General features: G+C 42.6%; 2 protein-coding genes across 5 annotated transcripts; one reads left to right on the top strand and one right to left on the bottom strand.

Annotated features, from left to right (window-relative positions):
- Positions 1-4: 4 nt before the first annotated feature.
- Positions 5-15,579, bottom strand: synpo2a (synaptopodin 2a). Of its 4 annotated transcripts, none has more exons than XM_077499113.1 (6): positions 15,350-15,579; positions 10,958-11,098; positions 8,784-8,935; positions 8,069-8,559; positions 4,775-7,272; positions 5-1,761 (listed from the first exon to the last, which is right to left on the bottom strand). In XM_077499113.1, the coding sequence occupies exons 2-6, from the start codon at positions 11,063-11,065 to the stop codon at positions 1,309-1,311; spliced, it is 3,702 nt and encodes a 1,233-aa protein (XP_077355239.1). In that variant the 5' UTR covers positions 11,066-11,098; positions 15,350-15,579; the 3' UTR covers positions 5-1,308. The 4 variants fall into 4 exon arrangements, 3 of the variants coding, with proteins under 3 accessions (XP_077355239.1, XP_077355237.1, XP_077355238.1); XR_013278901.1 differs by having other exon boundaries at positions 1,661-1,761; positions 3,862-7,272; XM_077499111.1 differs by lacking the exon at positions 5-1,761 and having other exon boundaries at positions 3,798-7,272.
- On the top strand, positions 12,480-27,596 carry sec24d (SEC24 homolog D, COPII coat complex component). Its single transcript, XM_077499114.1, has 22 exons — positions 12,480-12,613; positions 14,022-14,206; positions 15,381-15,486; positions 15,576-15,700; positions 15,772-16,035; positions 17,079-17,194; positions 17,263-17,374; positions 17,448-17,575; positions 18,768-18,906; positions 18,987-19,102; positions 19,965-20,089; positions 20,422-20,613; positions 21,399-21,492; positions 21,571-21,858; positions 21,933-22,029; positions 23,085-23,230; positions 23,303-23,441; positions 23,512-23,630; positions 25,093-25,272; positions 25,350-25,541; positions 26,803-26,892; positions 26,975-27,596. The coding sequence occupies exons 2-22, from the start codon at positions 14,062-14,064 to the stop codon at positions 27,113-27,115; spliced, it is 3,054 nt and encodes a 1,017-aa protein (XP_077355240.1). The 5' UTR covers positions 12,480-12,613; positions 14,022-14,061; the 3' UTR covers positions 27,116-27,596.
- Positions 27,597-27,736: the final 140 nt, after the last annotated feature.

Here is a 27,736-nt window from a genome sequence, read left to right as displayed (position 1 = left end):
ATTACCCTTCACCTTAACCGGATACTTCCGAGTCTCGCCAGAGTCGGAAAGTTCACAGAAGGTCGGGAGACCAGAGGAAAGGTCAAAGAAAAGAAAGATAAATCAAATTCAAATCCAGCACCAACTAAACACTTCACGCCACAAACATGGTTACAAAATCAGAGTCCTACGCCAACCCCAGCAACCTCTAAATTCCGACAAATTAAGGAGATCTCAAGAGACCAGAGGAAAAACTAAAGAGAGGAAGGAGGGAAGGATAGATGAGGCAGAGTGAGACACCAACACCCACTGGTTCAACAAACAGTGGGGAGGGAGAGGCGAATTCTGTTTGAATTTCAGTAGATGATGAACAATTCTGAGCTCTCTTAACTCTTTTACTGCCACCCGTTATGAAAAAAAACAAAAACAAAAAAAACTCCACAGTGCCATTTCGCCAATTACGAGCATTCATCAGATTCCGTCACATTTCAGTGTAATTCCATGCACCAGCAGCCCATTGAAAAGAGACTCAATGCTGCCATCTGCTGGCCATAGGTAGGTGGTGTTTTTGATTCCACAACCCATTGACCAGACAGCGCTGCACTTAGACGTTGTTCCGTCCATTTAAGAAAAAAAACCAAAAAAACGTAGATGACGTCATTTCACGTTCATGGCAGCATACATTGTGATTTTACTAATCGTTACTAAACGTTTTTGGCAGTCAAAGAGTTAAAAAAAAAATGGTTAAAGACGTGCTTGTTGTACCCAAACATTTCAAAATAACACATGTCAGAGCTGTAACAGCTATATCACAATAAAATAAAATCGTGATATTTTTTGCTCAAGCTTATCATATCGTCAGAAAGTGATAACAGCCAACAAAGCTACCTTAATTCTGCCATCTAGTGGAGCAAGCATTTAATTTTTCAAAATGTCACTATCGATGGGATATTGTTGGCGATAAATTGCTTGTAGTAGTAAGTTTAATTTTATTTAATTTTCTATCCAATGAGGTGAAATTGGATCGTTTGCTGCATCGTGGCAATAGTGGTTGGGAAAGTCTGCTTTTAAGAAAGGAGTAAACCAAAAATACGTAAAAAAAAAAAAAAAAAAATACTTATATTCAAATTTGGAACGAGGCTCGTCAGCATGCTAAATACGAGCAACTACCACTGCAAAAATGAAGTGAAATGAACACAAAAGTGAGAAAAGGGAGACACACAAATTAGAATTAGTAGAAACGAACGTGTGCCACATTCACTAAATCAACGTCAAAGTCTCTGTGATGTTAATAAAATGGCATGCAAAGTTTCTCGAGTCTTTGCATCTTTAGTGCTGCCAATTAGTTCTATGTGAAGACTTGTGCAGTCCCACTGGGGGCCTTTTCCCCTCAGACGGGGCCCCCAAGTGGCTCACGGGCCTGTGAGGCTGCCACTGTCTGGGCAGGGACCCGTAACCAACACGCTGACCCGAGCTGGCGACGCCCCCCCATTGACCGCCCGCCTTCTGCGGGGACGCCCTGGCCGTCCACTGGGCAGGCGGCTCGGGGACCAGCTTCCGCTGGGCCGCCAGGCGAACGCTGGAGGCCAGATTCTGCTGCAGGTCCTGGAAGGCAAAGGCTGCATCCACCAGGCCCAGCGGATGGCGGGACGCCGCCTCCCAAGGCGTGACAGATTTCGGGCTCTTCTCCAGCCTGGATGCTCGAGCCGGGGAAGATGGCGACTGGCGGCCTGTGGGGGGCGCTCTACCTGGAGGCGACAGGGAGTAGCTCCTGCCGGTTACCTAAAAAAAGGGGGGGGGGAGACCCAAACATGTTGACTGGACTCGAAGACATTTCGGAGATCGACTTATAAACAAGAGACATTGTAAGATTTGGAACTTTTCTTGATGACAAGAACAACGAACTGTGCTATCATTTCATTTTATGTTGAGCCAAATTCTTGATTCACAAACGAAGACTTCTTAAATCACCTCCCATCTTTCCGGTTTTGTGATAGAATTCGAGTTATATTTACAATCCCTTGATTGTAACAAGTCTGAGCGATATGAAAACATTTATGTATTATTGTCGACTCTTGTATAACCCCTTGAAAGTGAATTTTGTTTTTGTTTTGTTGAGCTTTGTATTCATTGTGTTGTATTTGAAAGTGTGAAATGAGTAATAAAAAAAAAAAAAAAAAAAAGACCCGGACATGTTTTTTGCACTTATTTGGTTACACAGAATGCAGAAGGTGCAATGCTGCTCCCATGTGGCGAAAGATTGAGGTGCAAATGATACGCAGGAAAAAAAAAAAACAAAACAAGAGGGAGGGGCAAGGAAATCCCAATATTGTTCTAATACAGGGGTGTCCAAACTTTTTCATTTGAGGGCCACACACAGAAAATCCGAAGGACGCAAGGGCCACATAATGTTGTGAAGAGAAATTGTGTTTAGTCCTAAAAATTGTACAAATCATTTATTTGTGCTTTTGCATATTTAGAAAAAATGCTACAGTATATAAACCAATTTATTTGTAATATGGCATTCGGTTATTATAGTTTTGGAATTTTTCATTTTAGTTTTTATTTTGTTTTGAGTTTAGTTTTTTTTTTTATTTAGTTAGTTTTAATTAGTTTTCATGGTGGTTCTGTTAGGTTGTTTTTTTTTATTACTTTTTGTTCTTTAATAAATGCTTAGTTTTAGTTTAGTTAGTTTCAGTATTAGTTTTAGTTTTTTTATTTATTTATTTTTATGTGTATTATTTGTGCGCAATATTTATAAATATAACACCATGGCCTCAACGTCATCATTCCGGTATATATCAAAATTAATGTACTAAAAATCACATTTAAAATCATCCACAAAGGCTTATGCATTAAATTAATTACCAAAGACTAAAATGAAGGACATGTTTGCTATAATTACAGTTAGTTTTATTTTAGTTAGTTTTGGAAACATAAAATGTAGTTTCAGTTAGTTTTCTTTTTTTTAAAAAGCACCTTCGTTTTTATTTTATTTCGTTAACGAAATTGTTTTTTGAATTATAGTTTTTTCGTTAGTTTTAGTTAACTAAAATAACCTTTAATAGCATCTGTGTTTTTCGACACCTTCCCTTCTTACTTTGACCATCTCCAAACATTTTTGTTTTTATTTTATTTTATTTGAACTGAGTTTTTAAGCATATGTCTCGGGCCACTAAAATATGGACGGCGGGCCGCAAATGGCCCACGGGTCGTAGTTTGGACACCACTGTTCTGTTCTGGTATAATCTGTAAATTTTAGATTTTGGATTATGTGTCCAGTAAAGTGAGGTGGGAAGACATATCAATTGTGTAGAAATGTGCTTGAAGCGAGTTCATGTGGCTCAGCTTTAGATTCAATAGAGGTGATTTTTTTTTTTTATTTATTTGGAACAAAGAAGAAAGCCAGAAGGCATGCAGAACGGACAAAAAAAAGAAGAAAAAAAAGAAAAGAAAGACAAAAGGAGGATAAGAGTTTGTTTTAATGGCACTGCAGTGAATGATACAGAAAGTGCACTGTGTCAAAGAAGGAAACACACAAAGGGAAAAAAGGGAGAAGAAAAGAAAACATGGAAAACATATAGCAGCTGAGAAGCAAACACAAAATAAAATGAATGTAAGAACTTCATTTTTATCTATTCATGGAACAGTATTGCTTGAATATATACTGTATATTTTATATTAATCTGGGTCATAGTTGGCTCAAGTTGAAATTCAAGCAGGCTATCCGAGCACCTCAGTTTAAATATAACAGCCGGCATGATGCAACAGCTGACAAAAAAAAAAAAAAAAAAAAAAAAAAAAAAAAGCTTAAAATAAATTGACCGAGGTGCTGCATTGGAAAATAGACTCAAGACTCAAAAAGTCGATTCAAATTTTCACCTTTGAGTTTGGACGATGAGGCACTTGTCTTGATTTGCAACCTGAGATTCATGACATCATCTTACATCACTGCGGCTTACTTCCAGATGGAATCCCCCCCCCACCTTCATTTTAAATCCATTCAAATAACCGGCACTCATATAAGTGACCACTTTGGAGTTTTAACTTGCCATTTTTTCCCCCCCAATAAACACAAAATGTACACGCAGACTACGGGGAGCTAGAATCACTCTCTCTCAGTGACCGTGGGCTTCCACACCTGAGCGGAGCTTTTTTTGGCCGTAAATTTTGGTTTTGGTGCCGCGCCGGCGTTGCCGCTGGTTATCGAGCCAGGCGGTGAAGCTACAGGGAAACCCGGCGCTACGTTAGCAAGAGGCGGCTGCTGGAAGGCTATCGCTGTGGGTGAAAGGTAAGGGGGACTGCCAGCAGCTTGGTAAGGGACCTGTGGGGGCGGGTACTGGGGACTGGGCAGTTGAGGGGTTTGCTGGTTATGTGGTTGCCAGTAAGGACCACCTGAAGGTTGCTGGTAAGGATCAGAGGGCGGATAAGCGTTTGGGCTTGGCTGGTAGTTGCCATCGTAGGCCTGCTGGGGGTACGGCGCGTTAAACGCCCCAGCTGGCTGAACCGGGACCGTTTGCTCGTGCGGTTGCTGGTTTTGGGGTGAACAGCTAGAATTAGGAGCCGGCTCCTTTGCAGCTTCTGCCGCAGGGCCGTATGTAAAGAGCGAGGCACTAAGTTGGTAGGGTTGATGCTTCATGACGTCGACTACATCGAGTGGTTTGGGGGCGGGTCCTTGTTTGCCTTTTTTCTTGGCTTTGGACACGGGGCCAGTCGAAGGGGGCTGCTTTGACGCGCCCGGCGGATAAGAGGGAGACTGGATGGGATTGAAACCCCGTGAGGGCGGAGCACGTACGTTAGGGGTGTACTTCCACTCGTTTGGTAAGGAGGCGGTTGGCGACGTGGATCGACTCGCCAGGTTGGCCTGCACGGTCTCCGAATCCACCACGTACTTCTCCATGCGGGACTGCCTCTTGGCAAACATGTCGGCTCCTTTCCCCCGGACGGCCGGCATCTCGTAGGATGAACCGGTGGGCGACGGGGTCAAGACGGACGCCAAGGGGTTGATGACAGGGGAGGAAACTTTCTTCGCCGAGGTGAAGGTGCTAATTCGCTGCGGGCCACGGCTTTTTTGGGTATTCCAAGGCTTAGGCGGAGCGTTGGCCACAGGTGCTTGCTGGGGCTGAGGCGCCCAGGCAGGGGTTTGAGGTTGAGCCGGCGGCCACGAATTTATCTGCTGCCTCAAAGGTGCTTGTTGCTGCGGACGAACGGACGGGTCCCAGGACTGTTGGGCCGGACCTCGCTCGGCCCCCCAGGAATTAGCGGGACGCTGGACCTGTTCTGGAGGCTGATGGGCCCATGACGGCTGGGGCTGGGTGGGAACAGGCGCCCGTGCGTTCGAACCGGCTGGAGGTTGCGCCTGTGGTTGAGCTTGGGCTGTTTGCGTCCAGGTAGGCTGTGACGGCGGACAGGTATTAATTGGTGGTTGAGCTGGAGCCCAATGTTGATCTGGTGCTTGAGTCTGTGGCCAGGCTTCTTGCTGCGCCGGTTGACCCCAGGCCGCTTGTGGCTGGGATTCCGCCTGAATCCAAGGAGCTTGCGCTTGGGACTTGGCCAGCGCCCATGTTGGTTGAGAGTCTACTTGTGGGGACTGAGCCCAGGAAGCATGTGACTGCTGCTGTTGCAGCATCGGTTCTTGAGGTTGACCCCAGGTCGGCTGCATTCGCTGCACTTGCGTCCAGGTCGGTTGTGTTTGAGACTGTGGCGGATCTTGGGGTTGACACCAGGACGATTGAGCGTGTGGCTGTGCTTGCTCTGCTTGACTCCAGGAGGCCTGAACTTGAGGCGTCCAAGTATTGGCAGGGGGTTGACTGTGAGTGGGTTGAGAGGTGGGCCACTCTGGCTGGAGGGAGGATTGACTTTGGGGTGGCTCCTGGGGCTGCACTTGTGCCGTATAAGAGGAAACATAACCGTTTCCCTCTTGAACGGCGACTTGCTGTTGTTGGGTTTCTGGCACTGAAGGATACCATGATTGTTGTTGCTCCGTGGGGGCGTTGGCGGCGGCTTCCAGTTGAGCATGAGGGGGAGGCAGAGTGGAGCTTGGCTCTTGGTCACTTGGAGGGGTGGTCTCTGCGGTGGGGGCTACAGCAGGTGCGGACACACTATTTTCAGCATGCTGAGGCATGCCCTGGTTGGTTACTTCCATCTGTGGAGACCAGGGGGCGGAGCCGGGATCCATCACAGGCTTTGGGGCCACCGGCGGCGGAGTCTTGTGTTTCGACCGTGAGGACTGGAGGAAATTACAAGCCTCGGCGCCGAGGCTGAGGTAGTCTTCCTCGGGTCCTGACTCGAAACCCATCTTCTTATAGCTCATGTTGAGGAGGTTGAGCAGCTCGGGATTCGGTGACATCTTTGGTGTCTCTTTAAATGTGAACATGGGCTTGGCAACGTTTTTTCTCTTTGAATCCAGAATGCCCGACCTGATTGCAGGTGTGGAAATGCGCTCGTCACGCGAGGCGATCTGCTCTCCTTGGCCTGTAGAATATTGAGTAGTCCCGGTTATTGCGGGAGAGTAAGGTGTGGCCGCCAGGTTCTGTACCGAAAAGGGCTTTGCGGTGCGATTGCCGAAAGAGCTCTGCGCTTCGTGGCTTTGCTGTTGCGCCGAGACGTGCTGGTCTTGGCGATACATGTGCTGTTGCTGATACTGTTGGTATTGCTGCTGCTGTTGTTGGTAGTGCTGCTGTTGCTGCTCATAGTACTGCTGCTCCTGGTATTGCTGGTACTGCTGCTGCTGCTGGTGCAGGTTCACGTCCATGTACGCGTGGTCCTCCGCGGCGGGTTCCACTTTCTGCGCCGCTTCCACGGGCATCCCTTGGCGCCGCAGCTCTTCGTGCTCGGCCGCAATCTCGTCCATCCGCTGGCGCCTCTTGGCGAACATGAGGGCGCCTTTGCCCTTGGTTTCGGGCAAACACTCCATCTGCGTTGGCTTCCGCTCAATGTCAAGGAGACTTTTATCCAGGCAGATCGTCAGCACGCTTTTGCCGCCGCGGGCATTCGTGAGGATGTGCTTCTCGAAATCCGAATGGTCTTGATCAGCGAGCGTGAACTCAACAACGTGGACTCCCGCCCGGGTGTTCTCTTCGTCTTCTTCGGTGCTGTCGTCGCGCTCGTCCTCTCCGGTGCCGTAGCTGACCAACGTGTACTGTTTGGCTCTCTGGCGGTGTTTCTTGAACATCAACAGGCCCTTATTGTTGGGGTTGGGCTGCGCGGCGCTAAGGAGAAGGGCGATCCGCTTACATTTGGACTTGGCCTCTTTCACCTGCTTCTCGGACAGACTCTCGCTGCGCCGGAGCCCTGCGGAGATGGGGGGGGGGGACACATTCACATTGATTGACGGCTTTTCTGGTCAAGTCGAGTTGTATTACACAATGGATTGTCAACATACAATACAACAAATAGGAACAAACTATTAAACTGCTTTGTCCATAAATGCCATCTCACCATCCGAGCAAAGTACTCGCCCTCATTTGTAACTGTAAGTCATAAAGCCGCAAAGCAATTACAAGTCTTTGACCCGTGTTTAAGCCGCGGAGAAGCCGTTTCATTCGATCAGCATTCACACAGATTCAAGTATTCAAAGTCTGCAACGTATTAGCATCGACTATGAGCCCGATCTTTAACTATTTAACAAAAAAAGAGGGCCATTTGAATGTCCTACAGGACTAACCTGAAGGTGGCGAGGACAGCACAAGTGAGCGTCCAGCTCACTCTTTTAGCTCAGTTAAAGAACCCCGTCGGAAGGGAGGATCGGGTAACAGCTTCGGGGCGCACATGTTGGTGTCCGTCAAATGGCCACACAAACGCGTTGCCGGTGTATTTATGGCCTCCGCAACCGTTCCAAAAAAAAAAAAACACGCCTAGGTAACTATCATCAAGACTTTTCTAGGCTCTGATCTATTATATCTATTTTATTTGGTGACTACACTTCGGACTGGATTCAGATTCGGATGATTCAAAGGAACAGGCGCCGGCTGCATGCTATTTTCGGGAACACTGGACATCATGCTTTGGAATGCACATATGATGTTGTCAAGTAACCTTTAACACGCACACGCACTCCTTTTGAGAATCAACCAATTCCAATACTCACTGGCGTGCCTTGCTCGGTGTTTGTTGGGTTTCTCCCGATCCGAATCGGAATCCTGCTCCTCGGCGGGCGTTCCCTCATCTGAGGGGATTTGGAAAGCGACGCTAAAAGAGCCAGGAAGCTCACAGGGCCCTCCTCCCACGCCTCGGGATCCGGCGCTCACCCGGGGGCCTCCCACCTCGCCGCTCGCGACGCCCCTCCCCGGTGATGCTGATGCTGCCGGCGCCTGCCCTTGCACCACTCCGTGCTGGCTGAGCGGCTTTCGGCCGGGGGACGGAGGTGCGTCCCGCGCGGAGCCGGTGGTGGTACGCTCTCCCTCGACGCCGTGCGCGCTTCCGAGAGAGGTACAGCTCATGTTGTCCAACGTCTGCTGGGAAAGGCTCAACGAGGGCGTATCACCAGGTTCCCCGTGGAGCTCTCCATCAGAAATTTCGTCCTGGGACTCGGATATGTAGAGCTCCCTCGGCTTGAAAGGCTCCTTCTCGCCTTTTGATCTGGAGGAGGAGATGAGATGTTGCTATTAACACATTCATTGCCAGACAAAAAAAATAAATAAATAAAAAATGCATCATTTGACGTCTTTTTCCGTCAATGGCAGTGAATGAGTTAAATGGTGCTAAACAAATTTCCATTCCATATATCCATTTTCAATTGTGTGGCTGGCCAGTCATTCTGATAAAAAATAAATAAAGCAAATGAGTTGTCATGGTTTCCCAACCTCTTGATGAGCATCTGCAGGCAGCTTCCCGACGCGTTGACGAGGGCGCGGGCTTGCCAAAGGGTCACGCCGGCACACGGCTCCCCATTCAGGGACACCACCTCGTCGCCTTCCCGTACGCCAGCCTGGGAAGCGCGGCAGCCTTCCTCCACCTGCCAACGACGACAAAAAAAAAAAATGAATGTCCGAATGTGATGCGTTTGAAAGGGCAGTTATCGCAGTGAAGGATGTTTTTGCTCCCTTGTAATTGCTTCCCACAGCCCATAAAACGGTTCATTAATAAGACAACTTAAATAAGCGTGCCATAAATCTTATAAGGCTGGAGGCGGCTGTAAGAAATGACTCGAACATAGAAGTGCAGTGAATTAAAAAATATGTTAGTTGGTTATATCCACCATCTATTCTGGCTGCTATCAGAGAGATATTAATTTCATGTTTAAACCATAAATTAAAAATAGAATAAAATGCAAATATTTATTGTGTCGATTGAAATGCATTTGTTCATTTTTAACATCATTGTTAATTTTTTTTTAAATATTATATAATTTATTAAATATTTATTTTTCTGCCCGCACATTTTGGTTTAGTCATTTTTCCTTTCGGACATCATTGTAACAATCTGAACAATTCATCATACAATTACAGCATATAAAATACCTGAAAATAAAAAGGGATGACAGGAAGAAGCCAAAGCTTATTAATAATTCACGTCCCCATACTATACTAGATCAAACAAATTGTTCATAAAAAGTCAGTCCCTTTAAATGGCATGTGGACAGAGCTGCTGTTGTAGTAAAACCTTTTTGCCACTAGATGACGTCCTTTCACCACAGTGACATTAAGAGGAGGCCTTGAGCGTAAAAGGTCAAATAAATTCATCCATCCATCCATCCATCCATCCATTTTCTTGACCGCTTATTCCCCACAAGGGTCGCGGTTGGGGGGGTGCTGGCGCCTATCTCAGCTGGCTCTGGGCAGTAGGCGGGGGACACCCTGGACTGGTTGCCAGCCAATCGCAGTCAAATAAATTCAGTACAGTTAATTAGTAGACTACCAAGTGTTTGCTCGGCCACATCAACCAAAACAGATCCCACAAGAGCAACTCGTAAAACGAGACAACCGTACCTTGTATGCGAGAAATTTAATTTTACTGGGCAACTTTATAGAGCTGATAAAACCCCCCCGGTGTGCATCTCGGCCCTATAAGGCATCCCGTGTGCCTTCCATTTGGGACTTGCCTCCAAAAAAGGAGGGGAAACGTTTATTGTTGCCCTTCTCTCCAAACAGTAGAGCCCAAAGTATACCCAGAAATCCACTTGAAATGAATTTCTAGCTCTCGGCGGTTCCTGGCCAGAGCAGCTTTAAACAATTAAACTTTTTTTTTTTTGCATCGCGGCAACATGTTTCCCAGCACAGCATTGGTGTTCAAAGTCCAAACCCGCCACCACTCTGCCTACTCTTTATTTTACCAAGTATTTGTTAGCTGTCATAAACGCCACTTGCCAATTGCCCTGATGCTTCATAAGGTTTCCATATTAGACATGAGTCCTCTTATTTGTGCGATCAACAACAATTTCCTTTGCGTTTTTTAAAACTCGGACTCTGTTGCTTTAAAAAAATCAAGTGACCTCATCAATTTTGTACACAGGTCAGAAGAGGGGAAAACACAAGTTCCCTTATATGGACAGAACATTTCACAAGTGGATCCATCAAGCTCCTCGGCTGTAATGCTGTGAATGTTGCGTGCGTGCGTGCGTGTTACGATGGCAGAATGTGAATTGAAAGTGTTGCAAAGGAAGGTAATACTCAGGAATGTAGAGTGGAAGTTGATGAGAAACGTGTGTTGCTGACTTTTTTTTCTTTCATGTTTCAATACAATTCAACAAAATTGAACGTAAGGAAGTCACTTTTTTTTTCTTTTCTTGCACAGGCATAACCGGCATACTTTTCACCCTGTGGCTGGCCGCTTTTTGTTTTGAAGTCTTTGGGAGTGATAACAGATCATCACACACTCTCCTGGTCCTCGGCCTTGACCATATAAGGGGGCGCTGAGGAATCTCACACACTCAAAACAAAAACGTGGCCAAAAAAAGCCACTATTTCAGATACATCGCATTCCCCTTTGCGGAATGTGACGACGTTCCGGAAATGTACGCGAAAAAAGGAGAAGTTACCTGAGAAACCAGCAGAGGTGCGTCGGTGTCCCGCTGGCCCCCGTCCAGGGCGAACCCCCAGGGCGCGCCACCTTGCAAAGTGATGCAGACGAAATCCCCCGTTCTCATGCTGTGCGCGCGTGCGGCTGCTCATCCGGACCACTGCGGAGCGGATCGCAGAACAAATCGGGCAAGGAAGCAGGATTTGAGAATAACACACCCACAAGCCCCGCTCGCACCATCCTCTACTCCATCATCTGAGCCCAGTCCGGCCCGCATGATGACATCATCATGACATCATGGCTCACGGGAGGTAGGGAAAGGGGTGTGTGTTTTTCCACAGTATATACAGGGGTGCAAAAGTCGGTATACAGTTCTAAAAGAGAAAACACGTGCACTATTAACTCATTTGCTCCCAATAACGTGTAAATACGTTTTTTAAATGTTTTAAGTGTCACAAAGACGTATTTATACGTTTTTTGTGTTTTTTTTATGCTAGAGCAGACAGAAGGCTTTGATGCAGAAAAAAAGTAGAAAAATGTAGAAAAAAAAGCTCAATTACTTCCAATTTTAAATAGATTTGTGAAAACTGATGAAACTTAGCTCTCTTCTAATGCTAATTGCTGCAAAACGGAAACAGATAGAAACATACTTTTTTTCCTGATGAAAGAAGAGACTTTAATCTTTCTTTTGAGAGGTTCCATCCTTTTATAGCAATAGAACACAATATTCTGTGGGCCTTGCAAAATCAGTCAAAATCCAGTAAAACAGCCGGGAGCGAACGGGGATTGCGAAATGTGAAAATGGCGGCGAGTGAAATGAGTTAAATGTCCAAAACCTTGTACCTCCAAAATTGTTACATTTCAGGAGACCTCAAAATGTTTGTTCAACCATTATAACATATGCATCCTAGAGAGTAAGCCATTTTCAACACTTTAGATTGGCAATTAGCAAAAAATAACAGCCACACGTGTGGGATGATCAATCGCATAGATTTGCGTATATTATTTATTTATTTATTTATTTATGTAAACAAATTGTGACTTATGACGTTTTGGCCCGACGCCAGCAAAATTACATGTGGTGCTGACGTGTAGTGTCTCTAACTGTTCTGCATGTGTGCATGCGAAATAAAATGTAAAATATAAAAACAATATTTTTAGCTCAAATACCGCAAATACACATATGACATACAATAATATCTAATAATATTATAGCTTTTTAGATGTGTTTTATTTGTGCTCAGCGGCGTCATGTTGTGTTTACGGTGTTGACGTCACGTGCGTTGTGCGCAAGCGCACTCATTTGGTATAGTCAAGTTGACAGAAAACCACCGATGCAAGCTTCAACGTGACGTTCATATGAATCCATTAAAATACTTTTCTTCGTTGATAGTAAATTTATATAAAGATTCGTGGACTAATAATGCTTCCGTTTTTTTGTTTTTTGTTTTTATTTATCCATCTTCTTGCAGTATTTCGCTTGAATATTGTGCATCTATTCAACGCCGAACCTTTGTCTTATTTTGAAACCGGAAATAGGCTGTTCTTCCACCCTCCACCCCTCTCTCGGGCTAGTCGAGACGTCACACAGACCGCCCGGCGCTTTTGGAGTTTGACGTGGCACTCCGCATTCCGCGAAGACAGCAGAGCAGGCCAGCTGAAACCCACCGCACAGGTAAATATCAACAACGCCACCTTTACGCTCCATCGCACGCGCAAGTGAGCGAGTTTATTTGTGTTGCGAACGCGCGTGCGCTGCTTTTTAATGGCAAACTTCACGCTCAAAATGGATGCAAACTAGCTAGCAGGATGCGCTCTATAAAAAAAATAGACCAAACAAAGTGTTGTTGATTTGTAGTAATAATAATAATAATACATTTAATGTCATTGTGTTGGAAGACTTTATTTACCCTTGTTGTGCTGGTCAGGAATAATTTGGAGCGGTCCGAAAGTGTTTGACGTGGCATGTTGTTGTGCGTGGATGAACAGAAAGGGCGTTTAACGACCAAATGTGGCACTCGCCTGCAATTTCATGCAGCTGTCATGCGTTTTGCTTTCGTTTTTAGAGTGTTGGGGGGGGGTCGCGGAAATCAATCAGCGGCTGCATTTGTCGAGTTGCGCGACACATGGCCACTTCATTAGGCACACCTACAGGCTGCGACCCACAGTCAAGTTTTTGACAAATATTCATCGCAAGCAGACGACTCTGATCTTGGGGCCCACAATATTGATTGTTGATCGTTCATTTTGTTTTATTTTAAAAGGAGCGAACTCGGGTTGGTTTTCACAACAGTCCTGTTCCGAACATCCGGGCATTTCCGAGATTTCCGCAATGTAAACGCATCCTTGTACATTGTGTAAACAAACGGCGTATTTTGTTGCTTTTGCCTGTGAATAGTATTCAAACGTCATTTAATCACATTTTGAAATCAAAATAATCCTCACAAATCAAGGATCCAAAGTCCAATGCTTTACAATGAGCGGAGAACTTCCTTAACCTAGTTGAGCACCATTTTGACTTGTGATGTAAACTCTGAATTGCCAATAAAGCACCAAGTGACATACCAGAATGAACAAAAGGATGGGCAAAAAAAACGCAAACACTTTCACACAATAATTTTTGTTATTACTATTACTATTACTATTATATTACTTTAGCAGGCACTGTTGCTCTTGTGGCCCCCTAGTGGTCCTAGTGGCCTCTAGCCACGAGTATATAACGTGAATGGACAAATGTGTTTGCTGCTATTGTGCGTTTCTACAACGCAACAGGTGTGTTTCTGTTATTTAGCTCCTTCCATAGATAACAAAAGTTTCATGCTGACACGCCCGCCTGCTTTATCTCCAATCGAGAAATCTCAAAGGTCCATGTTGCACATGGACGCACGTGTAAAGTAGCAGATGAGGTTAGTGTTGACAAAAATGGATTTGAACTCATTGGAACGTCAACTCTTCAACTACCTGCTAGTGGAGCACATACAGACTACTGATTTTTCGTGATAGCATTCCAAAGTGAATGTGAAATTGAATATTATTGTAATTAGTTTGGTAAAGTTCTAAATTGTACTTTTGCATCTTTGCAGATTGTAACAGGCCAATTCTTGGCATGAGAAGAGCATCCAAATGAGTCAGCAGGGTTACGTTGCCACTCCCCCTTACTCCCAGGCCCAGCCGGGATTGGGGGGCTACCAAGGTGGATTTGGACCTCCACAGCCCCACTACGGACACTATGGAGGAGCACCACAGGCGTTTGCGTCGCCTCCTGCAGGTGAGCAAACATCCCGTGTAGCAGATTGCCGGGGAAAAAAAAAAAAAAAAAAAACGTACATTAGTGATAGACCGATATGTTTTTTTCAAGGCCGATACCGATACAGATTATTAGTAGTCAAGGAGGCCGATAACCGATATTTCAAGCCGATTTTCTTTGCAGTAAAAAAAAAAAAAATCCTTTTAAACTATATTAGCAGATTTGTTTAAACAATTATAACAAAAGTTGCAGTGAGCTTCCAGGGTTATTATAATAATAAAATTATTGATAATAATAAAAACAATAAAAAAATATGATTTATTATGTATTTATTATTTTAATTTATTAATTATAAACTAAAAATTAAAAAGCAAGTAAATAAATCCCTAAAGATTTCTACTGTAAATAAAGTTTTCTAAAATTTCAACATATTTTTTTTTTAAATAAAGTGTAGGGAGTTCCTATTTTTTATAAAGTGGGAATTTAAATAGATCCATAAATGAAAACAATTTCTATTTATTTATTTATTTATTTATTTATTTTAAATCTTTAAAAAAAATAATAAAATAGGTAGATTTGTTTAAAAAAAATATAACAAAGAGTCATTAGCATGTGTTAAGCTAAATAAAAATAAATCAATAAAAAATAAAAAGCAAGTAAATAGATCCCTAAAGATTTCTACTGTAAATAAAGTTTTCTAAAATTTCAACATAATTTCGTAATTAATTTTTTTTTTTTTAATAAAAAGTGTAGGGAGTTCCTATTTATTTGTGAAGTGGAAATATAAATCGACCATAAATGAAAAGTTCCCTACATCTCACTGAGTGACAAATGCATGCGAATGTAGCTCATTTGGGGTTTTTGTTAGGGTTTGTAAAACGTTTCAAAAGGTCGCCGCAGTGAAAAATGGTCTGAAGATGTTCCAAATGTGTTTACGACAAGTCAAAACTGACTGTCAACAAATTACAATTCCTGATGAAAACCCCCAATTCGCGATTTGTTCACAAATATTCACTGCTCAGTGAGATTACCAGCTTTATCGGCCGATGCCGATATTTGTCAAAATGCCAAATATCGGCACCGATAATCGGCCTGGCCGATATTCGGTCTACCCCTACGCGTACATGCAGTCTGAAAAGTGCAGATGCTTGAAAAAATACTTACAAAAAAAATTGGACTCCCTATGTGTGCTTAGCTGTGCTGAAATCGCCGACGTCCTCGGGTCCTGGCCTGCCTCCTCCACCTCCCGGGTCGGGTCCTTACAGTCCAAACAACCAGCAGAACGGAGCTCATATGCAGAGGTCTGTCTGCACGTTCGCCTGTGACAAAATTGGAAATTGTGACGTTTACGTTCTAATCGAGCATTTATTTATTTATTTTTTAACCACAGGTACCCCCCAGCCACTTACGGGCAACCCCCACAGCCGTCGTACAACAGCATGTCCTCTCCAGCCCCGCCTCCTCCACCGATGCAGCTCGCCAATCAGATGAGCGGCATGAACTTGGGCAACTACGGTAAGCCTGTCGATCCTCGACGCGTCATCGGTCGGCCTCGAACCAACGAGGCGCCGCTTTTCTTCCCCCAGGACCCGTTCAGAGCCCCCCGTCTGCGACGAGCCCCATGGCCCAGCAGCAGCAGCAGCAACAGCAGCAGCAGCAGCAGCCTTTCCGGGGACCCCCCACTGCAGCTGCCGCGCAGCCCCCCATGCAGCCCCAGATGGCCCCGCCGGCGAGCATGTCCATGGGCCAACCCTACGCTGGACCGCCTCCTCCTCTTGCAGCAACTCCCGGGGGGTTCCATCAGCCTCAACCTGGGCCTGCTGGTCCACCTGGATACCCGCAACAAGCAGGTACATGGATGGAGGACCACCCGCCCCCCATTTTCCATTTGTGGGTCTGTGAAGTACAATTCAGGTGTTTTTATGTTTATTTTTTAGAGAAAAAAAAAGTACAGTATGAAGTAGGGGTGTGAATTGCCTAGTACCTGACGATTCGATTCGCATCACGATTCATACTGATTAATCCCGATACGAATTCATAAGTCGATTGTTGCGATTTATTTAGTTTTTTATTCAAATTTAGAAAATACTAATCAGTAAACATTCGGGGTGTTTAAAAAAAAATCGATTCGGCAATATATCGCGATACGACAGCACGCAATTCTTGAATCGATTCAATAGGCAGCCGAATTGATTTTTTAACATCCTTTTTTGATGGAAAAATATTCAACAAAATGTCTTTCACAGCTTAAGCATGGAAGAATGTTATATTAATGGAACATTAAGACTTAATATTTTATTTTTTTAATGACTGAAGTTTCAGATCAATAAATATTTTTCAAATAAACATTTTCATACAAATCTTACAGTGTGCATGTACAAGTTTACTGAATGCTATTTTCTTTTTTTTTTTTAAGAAAAAAAATAATGATAATGAATATTTTCTAAATTTGAGAAAAAGTCGCAACAATCAACTTGTAAATTCATATCGGGATTAATCGGTATCGAATCGAATCGTGACCTATGAATCGTGATACGGATCGAATCGGCAGGTACTAGGCAATTCACACCCCTAGTAAACATGTACAGTGTAAGATTTGTATGTATTATTTATTTGAAACTTCAGTCTTATAGAGGTTGTAATCGGTTTCATGTTTGAACAGAATTGAAATAAAATATTAAGGCGAACTGTTCCATTAATAGAACATTCTTTCATGCTTAAGGTGTGAATCCTTAGACGTTTTGGTGAATATTTTTCCATCAAATATGGGTGTTTAAAAATCGATTCGAGAATTGCGCGATGTAATATCGCGATATATTGCCGAATCGATTTTTTTTAAATTTTTTTTTAACACCCCTATAGTATGAAGAATTTTGCCCTAAATTGTGAATAGGTCCGTTCATGGGAGGCCACATGGCAGGACCTCAACCGGGAGGCTTCCCCGCAGGATTGGGCCCACCAGCTGGTCCGCCCCAGAAGAAACTGGATCTGGACTCCATCCCCAGCACCGTGAGTGGACCGTCGCGGCGCCGTCCCCGCTGTGAGTCAATCGACGGGATCCCCTCGTTTGATTTCAGACCCAAGTGATCGAGAACGACCAAGCCAGACTGGGCGGAAAAGTCTTCAGCACCAACATCCGAGGACAAGTCCCACCCCTGGTCACCACCGACTTCACCGTGCAAGACCAAGGTACCGACCCCCCTTCCTTAAAAGGAAACGTGAACGTGTTCCCATCGTGACTGGAGATTTGATCCACTTTAAGGCCACGCCAGTCCCAGGTTCATCCGCTGCACCACGTATTCCTTTCCGTGTACCGCCGAGCTGGCCAAACAGTGCCAGGTGCCCCTGGCGTGCGTTGTCACGCCGTTTGCTCGTTTGCCCAACAATGAGGTAAATTCCATATCCGCTCATTTCAACGTTACACGTGAGACCTCAGTCACATTATAGATACACATGAATATATTTTACATGTATTTGCAAAGATGTCTAAACATGTCAAACATACTTGCAAATATGCGTACCGGTAAATGTACTTGTAGGCTAAATGCTAAAAAAATTTTTTTTACCCATAATGCCACAGATTGTTGACATAATTTAAAAAAAAACATTTTTTTTTATTTATTTTATTTTTTTTAGCATTTGTAAATTAAATAAGTAAACTTTGTTTCTTCCCATTTGATTTTTATTATGATTTTTCCCATAATGCCACGGGGCATGCACATGCAGGAATCACGGGAAACATTATGAACAGAAATCATGCATAATAACATCACAAAAATGTGAAAATAAATTATGTTTGATTGATGTATTGATATAACGGAGGTCAAATGCTTACAAAAATAGCATTTTTTTTTTAAGTCAACACCTTGATATGGGGGGGTTGGGGGATATATCGATACATGGTTTTATGTATCGATTACTGTTGTTGAAATGCTCACTGCATGCCGATCTAAGAGATCCTATTGGTCCTTGAATGCTCTGAACCAATGGCAGGACAGCTTTTTCATGTTGAGAAAAAAAAAAAAAACCTTAAGTATCGGTATGGTATCGGTATCGGCCGATACTGCAAAGCTGGGTATCGGTATCGGGGGCTAAAAAAAACGGTATGGTAACAACACTAGTATCGATATTGTGATATGAAAATACGATATCGATATAAATCGATATTTTAAACCCAACCCTACTTTTTTCCCATAAGCTACTTGCAAACATGTTCGAACGAACGTCGTCAGTCAAAAATGTCGCAAACTCCGGCTTGCATATTTGTGATTTGCCACTCACAAATTTCACCTAATTGTGATTTATGTTGTTGTTGTTTTTTTGTCCATTTTGAAATGCTGCAAAATGCTCTGTTGAGCAGTGCAGTTTTGGTGTCAGGAAGGTTTATTTGGACTTATTTGGCGTATGTACCTCCTTTTGGATCGGTCAAAGTGTTCCGAAGCGGAGCGAGCCGGCATCCTCCCACACCCGGGTCGAGCCGGCCTCGTCCCGTCAAACCTTTTTAGGCAACGTTAGCTAGCGCCGCCGCTGGCGGCGAGGGAAAAGCGCACGCGTGCGAGTGAGTCGCCCGCTTTGTGGCCAGACGCCGTTGTACCTGGTGAACCACGGCGAGAGCGGCCCCATCCGCTGCAACCGATGCAAGGCCTACATGTGCCCCTACATGCAGTTCCTCGACGGCGGCCGCCGCTTCCAGTGCGCCTTTTGCAGCTGCGTCAATGAAGGTCCGCACTCGAAAACAGAAACAAGGAAAATAAATGTCAGCCGCTATTTTTGATACGTTGCGACCTTCGTCTCTGCGCAGTGCCCGTCTTCTACTTCCAACATCTGGATCACATGGGCCGGCGGGTGGACTTTTACGAGCGAGCGGAGCTGTCGCTGGGATCCTACGAGATGGTCGCCACGCTCGACTACTGCAAGGTATTCCAGACATTCCAGCAACGCGTGCACTGCTCGGTAGTGTTACATTTTATCCCTCATTTTTAAATTTGGACTCCATTTTAGTTTGGTTTCAATCCCGTTTGTTAGTTTTTATCACAGTTAGTCAACCTCATCCCATTTTTATCTAGTCCATTTTTAGTCGACTATTTGAGTCTTTATTTAGTCATTATTATTATTATTAATATTATTATTATAATTATAAAAATATTAGTAATTATAAATTATGATTGTTATTTATTTTATTAAATTGTATTATATTCATTTATTATATATATATATATATATATATATATATATATATATATATATAAAATTATGATTTTTAGTTTATTTTTAAATATGTATTAATTTTTATTTACATTTATTTTATTTATTATAATTTTGTAATATATATATATATATATATATATATATATATATATATAATTATGATTTTTAGTTTATTTTTAAATATTTATTTTTTATTTACATTTATTTTATTTATTATAATTTTAATATATATTATAATTTTATATATATATATATTATAATTACAAAATTCTAACATTCTATATTTGTATTATTGTTATTTATTATTATTTATTAGACATTTTTTATGATTCGACATTTTAGTCTTTATTTTAGTGCAAGAAAACATAATTTTATTCGTCTAGTTTTCGTCAACAAAAAATGTCAACATTTTAGTCAGGACAATCATTATTATTAGGCCCTGTATTTGATTTTGTCAGCAGATTATGTTGACGAAATTGACATTTACCGCTCGGTGAACTCGAAATTCCAAAGCAGCAAACTTTCAAGTGGGGCAATTGGACTAAATGTGGTCTGTCCTGGTCCTCGGCAGAACAAAAAGCCTCCCAAGCCGCCCGCCTACGTCTTCATGATCGACGTGTCCTACAACAACATCAAGAGCGGACTGGTCAGGCTCGTTTGCGACGAGCTCAAGACGCTGCTGGACAAGCTGCCCAAGTAAAAAAAAAAAAAAAAAAAAAAAAAAATGGATTTCATTTCAAGCTTTCCCAAACTGTCCACTAGGCGGCACTGTTTGATTCTAGTGCTGCTGACGAGCAATTTAAATGTATACTTGACTCATTCAGCCATTTTCAGCAGTACAAAGTTAATATTTTGTCCAGGATGAATTTGATAACTTCAATATTTTCCTTGTACAATTACTACTTTTAAAAAACACATTTTTCCCCACTAACTGTCGACTAAAGATGACATCACCTGTGATGAGGAAAGTGTAAACGAGAATGCGAACACCTCTCGTATTTCGTATTAACGTGGTCGAACTCACCCAGGGAGGAGGGCGCGGAAAGGTCGGCCGTCAAGGTGGGCTTCGCCACCTACAACAAGACGCTCCACTTCTACAACGTGAGGAGCTCGCTGTCGCAGCCGCAGATGTTGGTGGTGTCGGACGTGGCCGAGATGTACGTGCCGCTTCCCGACGGCTTCCTGGTCGACTTCCAAGAGGCCCGGCCGCTCGTCTGCAAGTGAGGAACACCCTCATTCCTATTAGTATTATTATTATTGTTCATTTTTTAAGCTGGAAAAACTTTAGTATGAACTAGGGCCCGGCCGATTAATCGGCCGCCGATTAACCGTTCGCTCCCGGCTGTTTTACTGGATTTTGACTGATTTCGCAAGGCTCACGGAATATTGTGTTCTATTGCTATAAAAACATGGAACGTACCAAAAGAAAGATGAGTCTCTTCTTTCATCAGGAAAAAAAATAGTATGTTTTTATCTGTTTCCGTTTTGCAGCAATTAGCATTAGAAGAGAGCTAAGTTTCATCGGTTTTCACAAATCTATTTAAAATTGTAATTGAGCTTTTTTTGTACATGGCCCTGGTTGATCTCCTTTGCTCTGCTGCCACCTGCTGGCTGTTTGTGTAATAACTACCATTTCTGCAACCGTTCTTTGCAGTTGAGAGGCTGCATCAAAGCCTTCTGTATGCTCTAGCATTAAAAAAAAACAAAAAAAAAACAAACAAAAACAAAAAAACGTATAAATACGTCTTTGGGACACTTAGAACATTAAAAAAAAACGTATTTACACGTTATTGGGAGCAAATGAGTTAATATCGATTCGGTTTGATTAATAAATGAGAATCTCGATTCTTTTATGAATCGATTTTTTTGGCACACCCCTAGTAATCATTATTTTTTTCCTGCCAAAAATCGTTATAGGCATCGGCCTAAAAAAAAACAAAAAACAAAACGTATATTGGCCGGGCCCTAGTATGAACTCTGGATTTTCTTTTTGTGCACTTTGCAGCCTCCTGAGCCAGATCCCCGACATGTTCACGGAAACCAACGAGAGCGAAACGGTCTTCGCTCCCGTCATCCAAGCTGGGCTGGAGGCGCTCAAGGTCAGTTTTGGGAAAGGCTCGTTTCAATTTGAGCGTCTTTTCTGAGCGCGCGCGCGCGTGCGGGGCGTTTGGCGGCAGGAAGCGGACTGCAGCGGCAAGCTCTTCATCTTCCACTCGTCCATGCCCACGGCGGAAGCTCCCGGCAAGCTGAAGAACCGCGACGACAAGAAGCTGGTCAACACGGAGAAGGAGAAGACGCTGTTCCAGCCGGCGAAGGGGCCGTACGAGCAGCTGAGCAAGGACTGCGTGGCTCAGGGCTGCTGCGTCGACCTCTTCCTCTTCCCCAACCAGTACGTGGACGTGGCCACCATGGCCGACGTGCCCTCGCACACCGGCGGCTCCGTCTTTAAGTACAACAACTTCCAGGTGAGGCGCCCGACTCGATTCCGATACGCGCCCGCTTGTGTTTTGTTTTGTTTTTTCAACACGCGGTGTCGCAGGTGGACGCGGACGGCGAGCACTTCCTGCGAGACCTGAGGAAGGAAGTGCGGAAGAGCATCGGCTTTGATGCCGTCATGCGTGTTCGGACCAGTACAGGTGAGATGTCACACTTTGAAGCGAGTTCACTTCAAGACGTGTACTGGACACGGGAGGAATGAACATTAGCGGAAGAAAGAGGGTGGACCAAATTAATCGATTAATCGGCTTCACTTTTCCAAACGATCCCCAAATCAATGAATGCAGATTTCCTACAAATTGACTTAGACTTGACTTTATTGATCCCTTTGGGATGGCTCCCTCTGCAGCAATAATAATAAGAACAGATAATAAAAAAATAAATAAAAATTCAATCAATCAATAAATAATGTTATTTCACCGGAGGTTGAATTAATAATAATAATAATAATAATAATAATAAATAAAATAACAACAAATAAAAATTCAATCAATCTATAAATAAGGTTATTACACCGGAGATTGAATTAATAATAATAATAATAATAACAACAACAAATACAAATTCAATCAATAAGGTTATTACACCGGAGATTGAATTAAATAGATAACAGTTTATTTCATTGCATTTTTTATCGGATATTTACTCAAAAAAACTTATAAATAAATACAAATAAATAATAAATAAATAAAATAAATAATTGCTTATAACAGTAAACGGTAAAAAAAAAAAAAATGTTTTGCAATGCACTTGAATGCAAATTAAAATTTTATTCGATTAATCGATAAACTAACCGATTCTGGAAAATATTTGATTGTGATCGGGTATTTACTTAAATCAGGTATAAACTTAAAAACAAACCAAAAAAATTATAAACTATAAAAAAAAAAGATAATTGCCTAAAGCCAGTAAAAAATAAAATAAAGTTTTGCAATACACTTAGATGCAAATTAAAATTTTATCTGATTAATCGATTAGGGATGGATGAGTGCCGATACCAGGTATCAGTATCGGGTATTTACTCAAAACGACAGCCGATACCTGCTGTTGCCAGAATATTGCCATGAACATTATGCAATTTTAAGGAAAATCCTATATCCGTTTATTTTTTAATTATCTGCCCTTTTTTAAAAAAATGTTACGTATGAAAAGTTTTTGTGAAAGCGGCATTAAGCATCCGTCAAACCGTCTTCAGGCTTCAGAGCCACCGACTTCTTCGGCGCCATCCACATGAACAACACCACCGACGTGGAGATGGCGGCGGTGGACTGCGACAAGGCGGTGACGGTGGAGTTCAAGCACGACGACGCGCTCGGCGAGGAGACGGGCGCCTTCCTCCAGGTGCGTTGCCAACCGACGCGTCGGGCCGACGCCGACGACCGAAAAAAACAAACAAACGGCTTTTCTCGGCAGTGCGCCTTGCTGTACACCACCGTCGGCGGGCGGCGCCGCCTGCGCATCTTCAACCTCGGCCTCAACTGCAGCTCGCACCTGTCCGAGCTCTACAAGAGCTGCGAGACGGACGCGCTGGTGAACTTCTTCGCCAAATCCGGTGAGTCGCACGGGCACGCGCGTTCGCTGAACGATGAGATTTTAAACGGCGATTGTTTTTTTTCCCGCAGCCTACCGCGCCGTCCTCGACCAGCCGCTGAAGAACGTGCGCGACGTTCTGGTCAAGCAGACGGCGCACATGCTGGCCTGCTACAGGAAGAACTGCGCCGGCGCATCGGTCGCCAGCCAGGTGAGCTTCCACAAAAAAATAAAAATTAATTGTGGAATGCAGCTTTAGAGCCGTAGATTATGGCTCGATTATGCTAGCTAGATTATGGATTATTATTATAGATTACGTATTAGAAATATATTTTGTTAGAGGGCGGGGCAATATTCCGAGAAAAATAGTCGCAAATTTGCCACTTTCTAAACTTGCAAATTTATGAGTTTTTTCTAACTCGAAAATGTATGTTTTTGTTTTGTTTTGCGCAAATTTGCTACTTTAGAATGTGGCAAATTTGCCACTTTCAAAACTCTCAAATTTACAAAAAAAAAAATTCTCGCAAATTTACTCACAAATTTACGAGCAAATTGTGGCAAATTTGCCACTTTCTAAACTTGCACATTTATGAGGGTTTTTTTCTAACTCAAAAATTTAGGTTTTTGTTTTTTTTTGTCGCAAATTTGCTACTTTAGAATGTGGCAAATTTGCCATTTTCTAAACTTGCAAATTTAAGAGTTTTTTTCTCGCAAATTTTCCACTTTAGAAAGTGTCATATTTGCCACTTTCTAAACTCGCAAATTTACGCGTTATTTTTTTGCTCACAAATTTGTCACTTTGGAAAGTCACAAATTTTGCACTTTCAAAAGTCGCAAATTTACGAGTTTTTTTTCTTGCAAATTTTGCACTTTTGAAAGTCACTAATTTACAAGTTTTTTTCTCGCAAATTTGCCACTTTAGAAAGTGTCATATTTGCCACTTTCTAAACTCGCAAATTTACACGTTTTTTTTTTTTTCTCGCAAATTTGTCACTTCGGAAAGTCGCAAAATTTGCACTTTCAAAAGTCGCAAATTTCCGAGTTTTTTCTCTCTCGCAAATTTGTCACTTCGGAAAGTCGCAAATTTTGCACTTTCGAAAGTCACAAATTTCCAAGTTTTTTCTCGCATGCAACTTTCTAAACACGCAAATTAGCCACTTTTTTGTCACTTTCTAAACTTGCAACTTTATCAGTTTTTTTTTCCACTTTCTAAACTCTCAAATTAGATTTTTTTTCTCGCAAATTTGCCACTTTCTAAACTCGCAAATTTACAAAGTTTTTTTCTCGCAAATTTGCCACTTTAGAAAGTCACAAATTTACTAGTTTTTGTTCTCGCAAATGTGTCACTTTCGAAAGTCGCAAATTTTGCACTTGCGAAAGTCGCAAATTTGCAATATTGCCCCCGCCCTCTAAAAAAACAAAACAAAACATGTATGTATATGTATTTATACTTGGCTCGATAGTTTGGCCAACTCGGTTTCAGCAGGGTAACAAGATGGCGTCCATATGTCAAGTGACCAGCAGTTATACTACGCTGTGATTGGTCAACTGCTGGTCACATGACATATGGACGCCATCTTGTTCCCCTGCTGAAACCGAGTTAGCAAAAAGCTCTTACCTATGACTCAATAGCGCCGATGAATCGGTGTAACCTTCTCTCGCGCTGCGTGCAGCTGATCCTGCCGGACGCCATGAAGGTGTTCCCGGTCTACATGAACAGCCTGATGAAAACGGCCCCGCTGACCGGCAGCACGGAGCTGTCGACGGACGAGCGCGCCCATCAGAGGCTCGCCGTCATGGCCATGGCGGTGGAGGACACCCAGCTGCTGCTCTACCCGCGTCTCGTCCCGCTGGTACGGAAACGTCCCACGTCACCGGGTCAAAACGCGCGGTGAAAAACGGACGCATCAAGTTCCGCCTTCCTTCTTAGCACAACGTGGACGTGGGCAGCGAGGCCCCGCCCGCGCCGGTTCGCTGCTCCGAGGAGCGGCTGGCGGACGGCGGCGTGTTCCTGCTGGAGAACGGCCACGCCCTCTTCCTGTGGCTGGGTCAGGCCAGCCCGCCGGACGTGATCCAGGGACTCTTCAACGTGCCTTCGCTCGCCCACCTGCCGGCGCACATGGTTGGTTGAAGGTTGAAACGTTCCTCGACGCTCGTCAACCGAAAAGCATGTTCTCGGGTCATTTTGACCCAGTGTGGGTTTAGACCGATTTTGATGATGTGTCATTGTGACCTGTTCTACGTTTTGCGTCTGTGACAGATTTAACAATACAAGATCAATTATTTGATCTTTAAAAGGGAAAAGGGACAAAATCAAGGCTAGAAAAAGAAGCTAAATCTGTTTGTTTTGTGTTTTTCTTTTTTTTTTTTTAATTTTCAAATGGGTAAATTTGACCTGTCATTATCCAACATTAGACTATTTTTTTTTAAATTAAAGGGGAAAACCCCCCAATAATATATACATTTGTTCTTGTTTTTTTTGTTTTTTTTAGATTTTCCAACACAGAAACGCAATGACTATGCTTGGACTATTTTTTTAATTAAAGGGGGGGAAAAAAAAAATTTAAGCACAGAAAGACAATGACTATATTTAGACTTTTTTTTTTTAATTGAAGGAGAAAATATACTTTAGAGTTTCCAACAGATTTTTTTTATTTTAATTTTTTTTTTTTTTTAAAGAAAAAAAAATATTTTTTTTTTTAACACAGAAACACAATGACTATTTTTGTATTGAAGGAGGGGAAAAAACTTAAGATTTTTTAAAATTAAAAAAAATTAAAATTAAAACAAAATAAAAAATTTAACTTAAAAAAAAATATTTTTCAAAACAGATCTCTATAGACTTTTTTTTTTTTTTTTTTTTTTTAATTAAAGGGGGAAACAGATTTTTTTTAAACACAGAAAGACAATGACTATATTTAGACATTTTATTGAAGGAGAAAATATATATTTTTTATATTTTCCAACAGATTTGACTTTTTTTTTTTTTTTATTAAAGAAACAAAAAACTTTATTTTTTTTAAACAAAAACACAATGACTATACTTAGACTATTTTTGTATTGAAGGAAGGAAAAAAAAACAGACTATAAGAAAAAAAAAAAGAAAAAAAAGATTTACAAACACAGATAACTACAGACTGTTTTTTTTAATTATTATTAAAGGGGGAAAAAGCAAATTAAGTTGAACACTCCCCCCCCCGCCCCAAGTGTTTCTAACATATCAGTGCAATCCACATCGCCACAACAGGAGATTAAAAATGGCCATAAACTCAATCTTTGTCATCACTTTTTTTTTTTTTTTTTAATAAATATATTTTCACTCGTCAATTCGGAACACAAAACTTAGAGACTTACCAGTTTCCTTCCCACCCCTCTCTTCTCAGTGCTCGCTGCCGGTGCTGGACAACCCGCTATCCAAGAAGGTCCGATCCATCATTGACGACCTTCTGGAAAAGAGGCCCAGATCTATGAAGGTAAGAGACTCATCATGACATCATCTCACCGCACAACTTGAATTGATTTTTTTTTTCTTTGTCATTGATGTTCCCCTCCCAGCTTCACATTGTGAGGCAGAAGGACAAGCCCGAGATGATGTTCCGCCAGTTCCTGGTGGAGGACAAAGGCCTGCACGGCGGCACCTCCTACATGGACTTCCTTTGCCACGTTCACCGGGAGATCAGACAACTGCTCACCTAAAAAAAAAAAAAAAAAGAAAATAATTCCCCTCACCGGAATAATCTCAAATGGACTTCTCAACATTTCGGGACCAAACACGGAAAGCGGAGAGAGTGACCTTTAACCCTGCAAAGTGCCAAAGTTGCCTTCCATGCTCCCCACGTTCCTGCCTGTTAACTCCAGACAAACAGAACAAGTCAATTGTGCAGAATTTCACATGAAACACTCGTGTTATTGTACTTACTTATTTACACCAATCCAGAATGATGCTGAAACAAGGACCAACAAATAGCTTTTTTTTTTTTTAAAGAAAATTTTGAGAATACCTTTTTCATTCGTTTCATTGTCTGTAAAACTGTCCACGTCAACATTCTTTATTCAATATTGTCCTTTGTGCTGCCTTTTAAATGTCTTTTTGTACAAGATAAATGCAAATGCCGTCTGCCTTGTAGTTAAAAATTGACATCTTATTTGGTTTTTATTAAAACATAAGCTCAGGTCATTTTAGTATTTGTCTTTTGAACAACAGAAAACATACTTGAAGTAACGCTCCAATGTCTTCACCTTGACGCCACTAGAGGGCAGCAGAGCACATCTAAATTTATTTGCTCAATTTGTTGGCTGATATCAACAGTGATTTGT

This window comes from Festucalex cinctus, chromosome 16, assembly GCF_051991245.1.
Source record: "Festucalex cinctus isolate MCC-2025b chromosome 16, RoL_Fcin_1.0, whole genome shotgun sequence".
Classification (NCBI taxonomy): Eukaryota; Metazoa; Chordata; class Actinopteri; order Syngnathiformes; family Syngnathidae; genus Festucalex; species Festucalex cinctus.
Note: the sequence above shows the minus strand (reverse complement) of the source record. Positions and strands in the feature narration are given on the sequence as shown.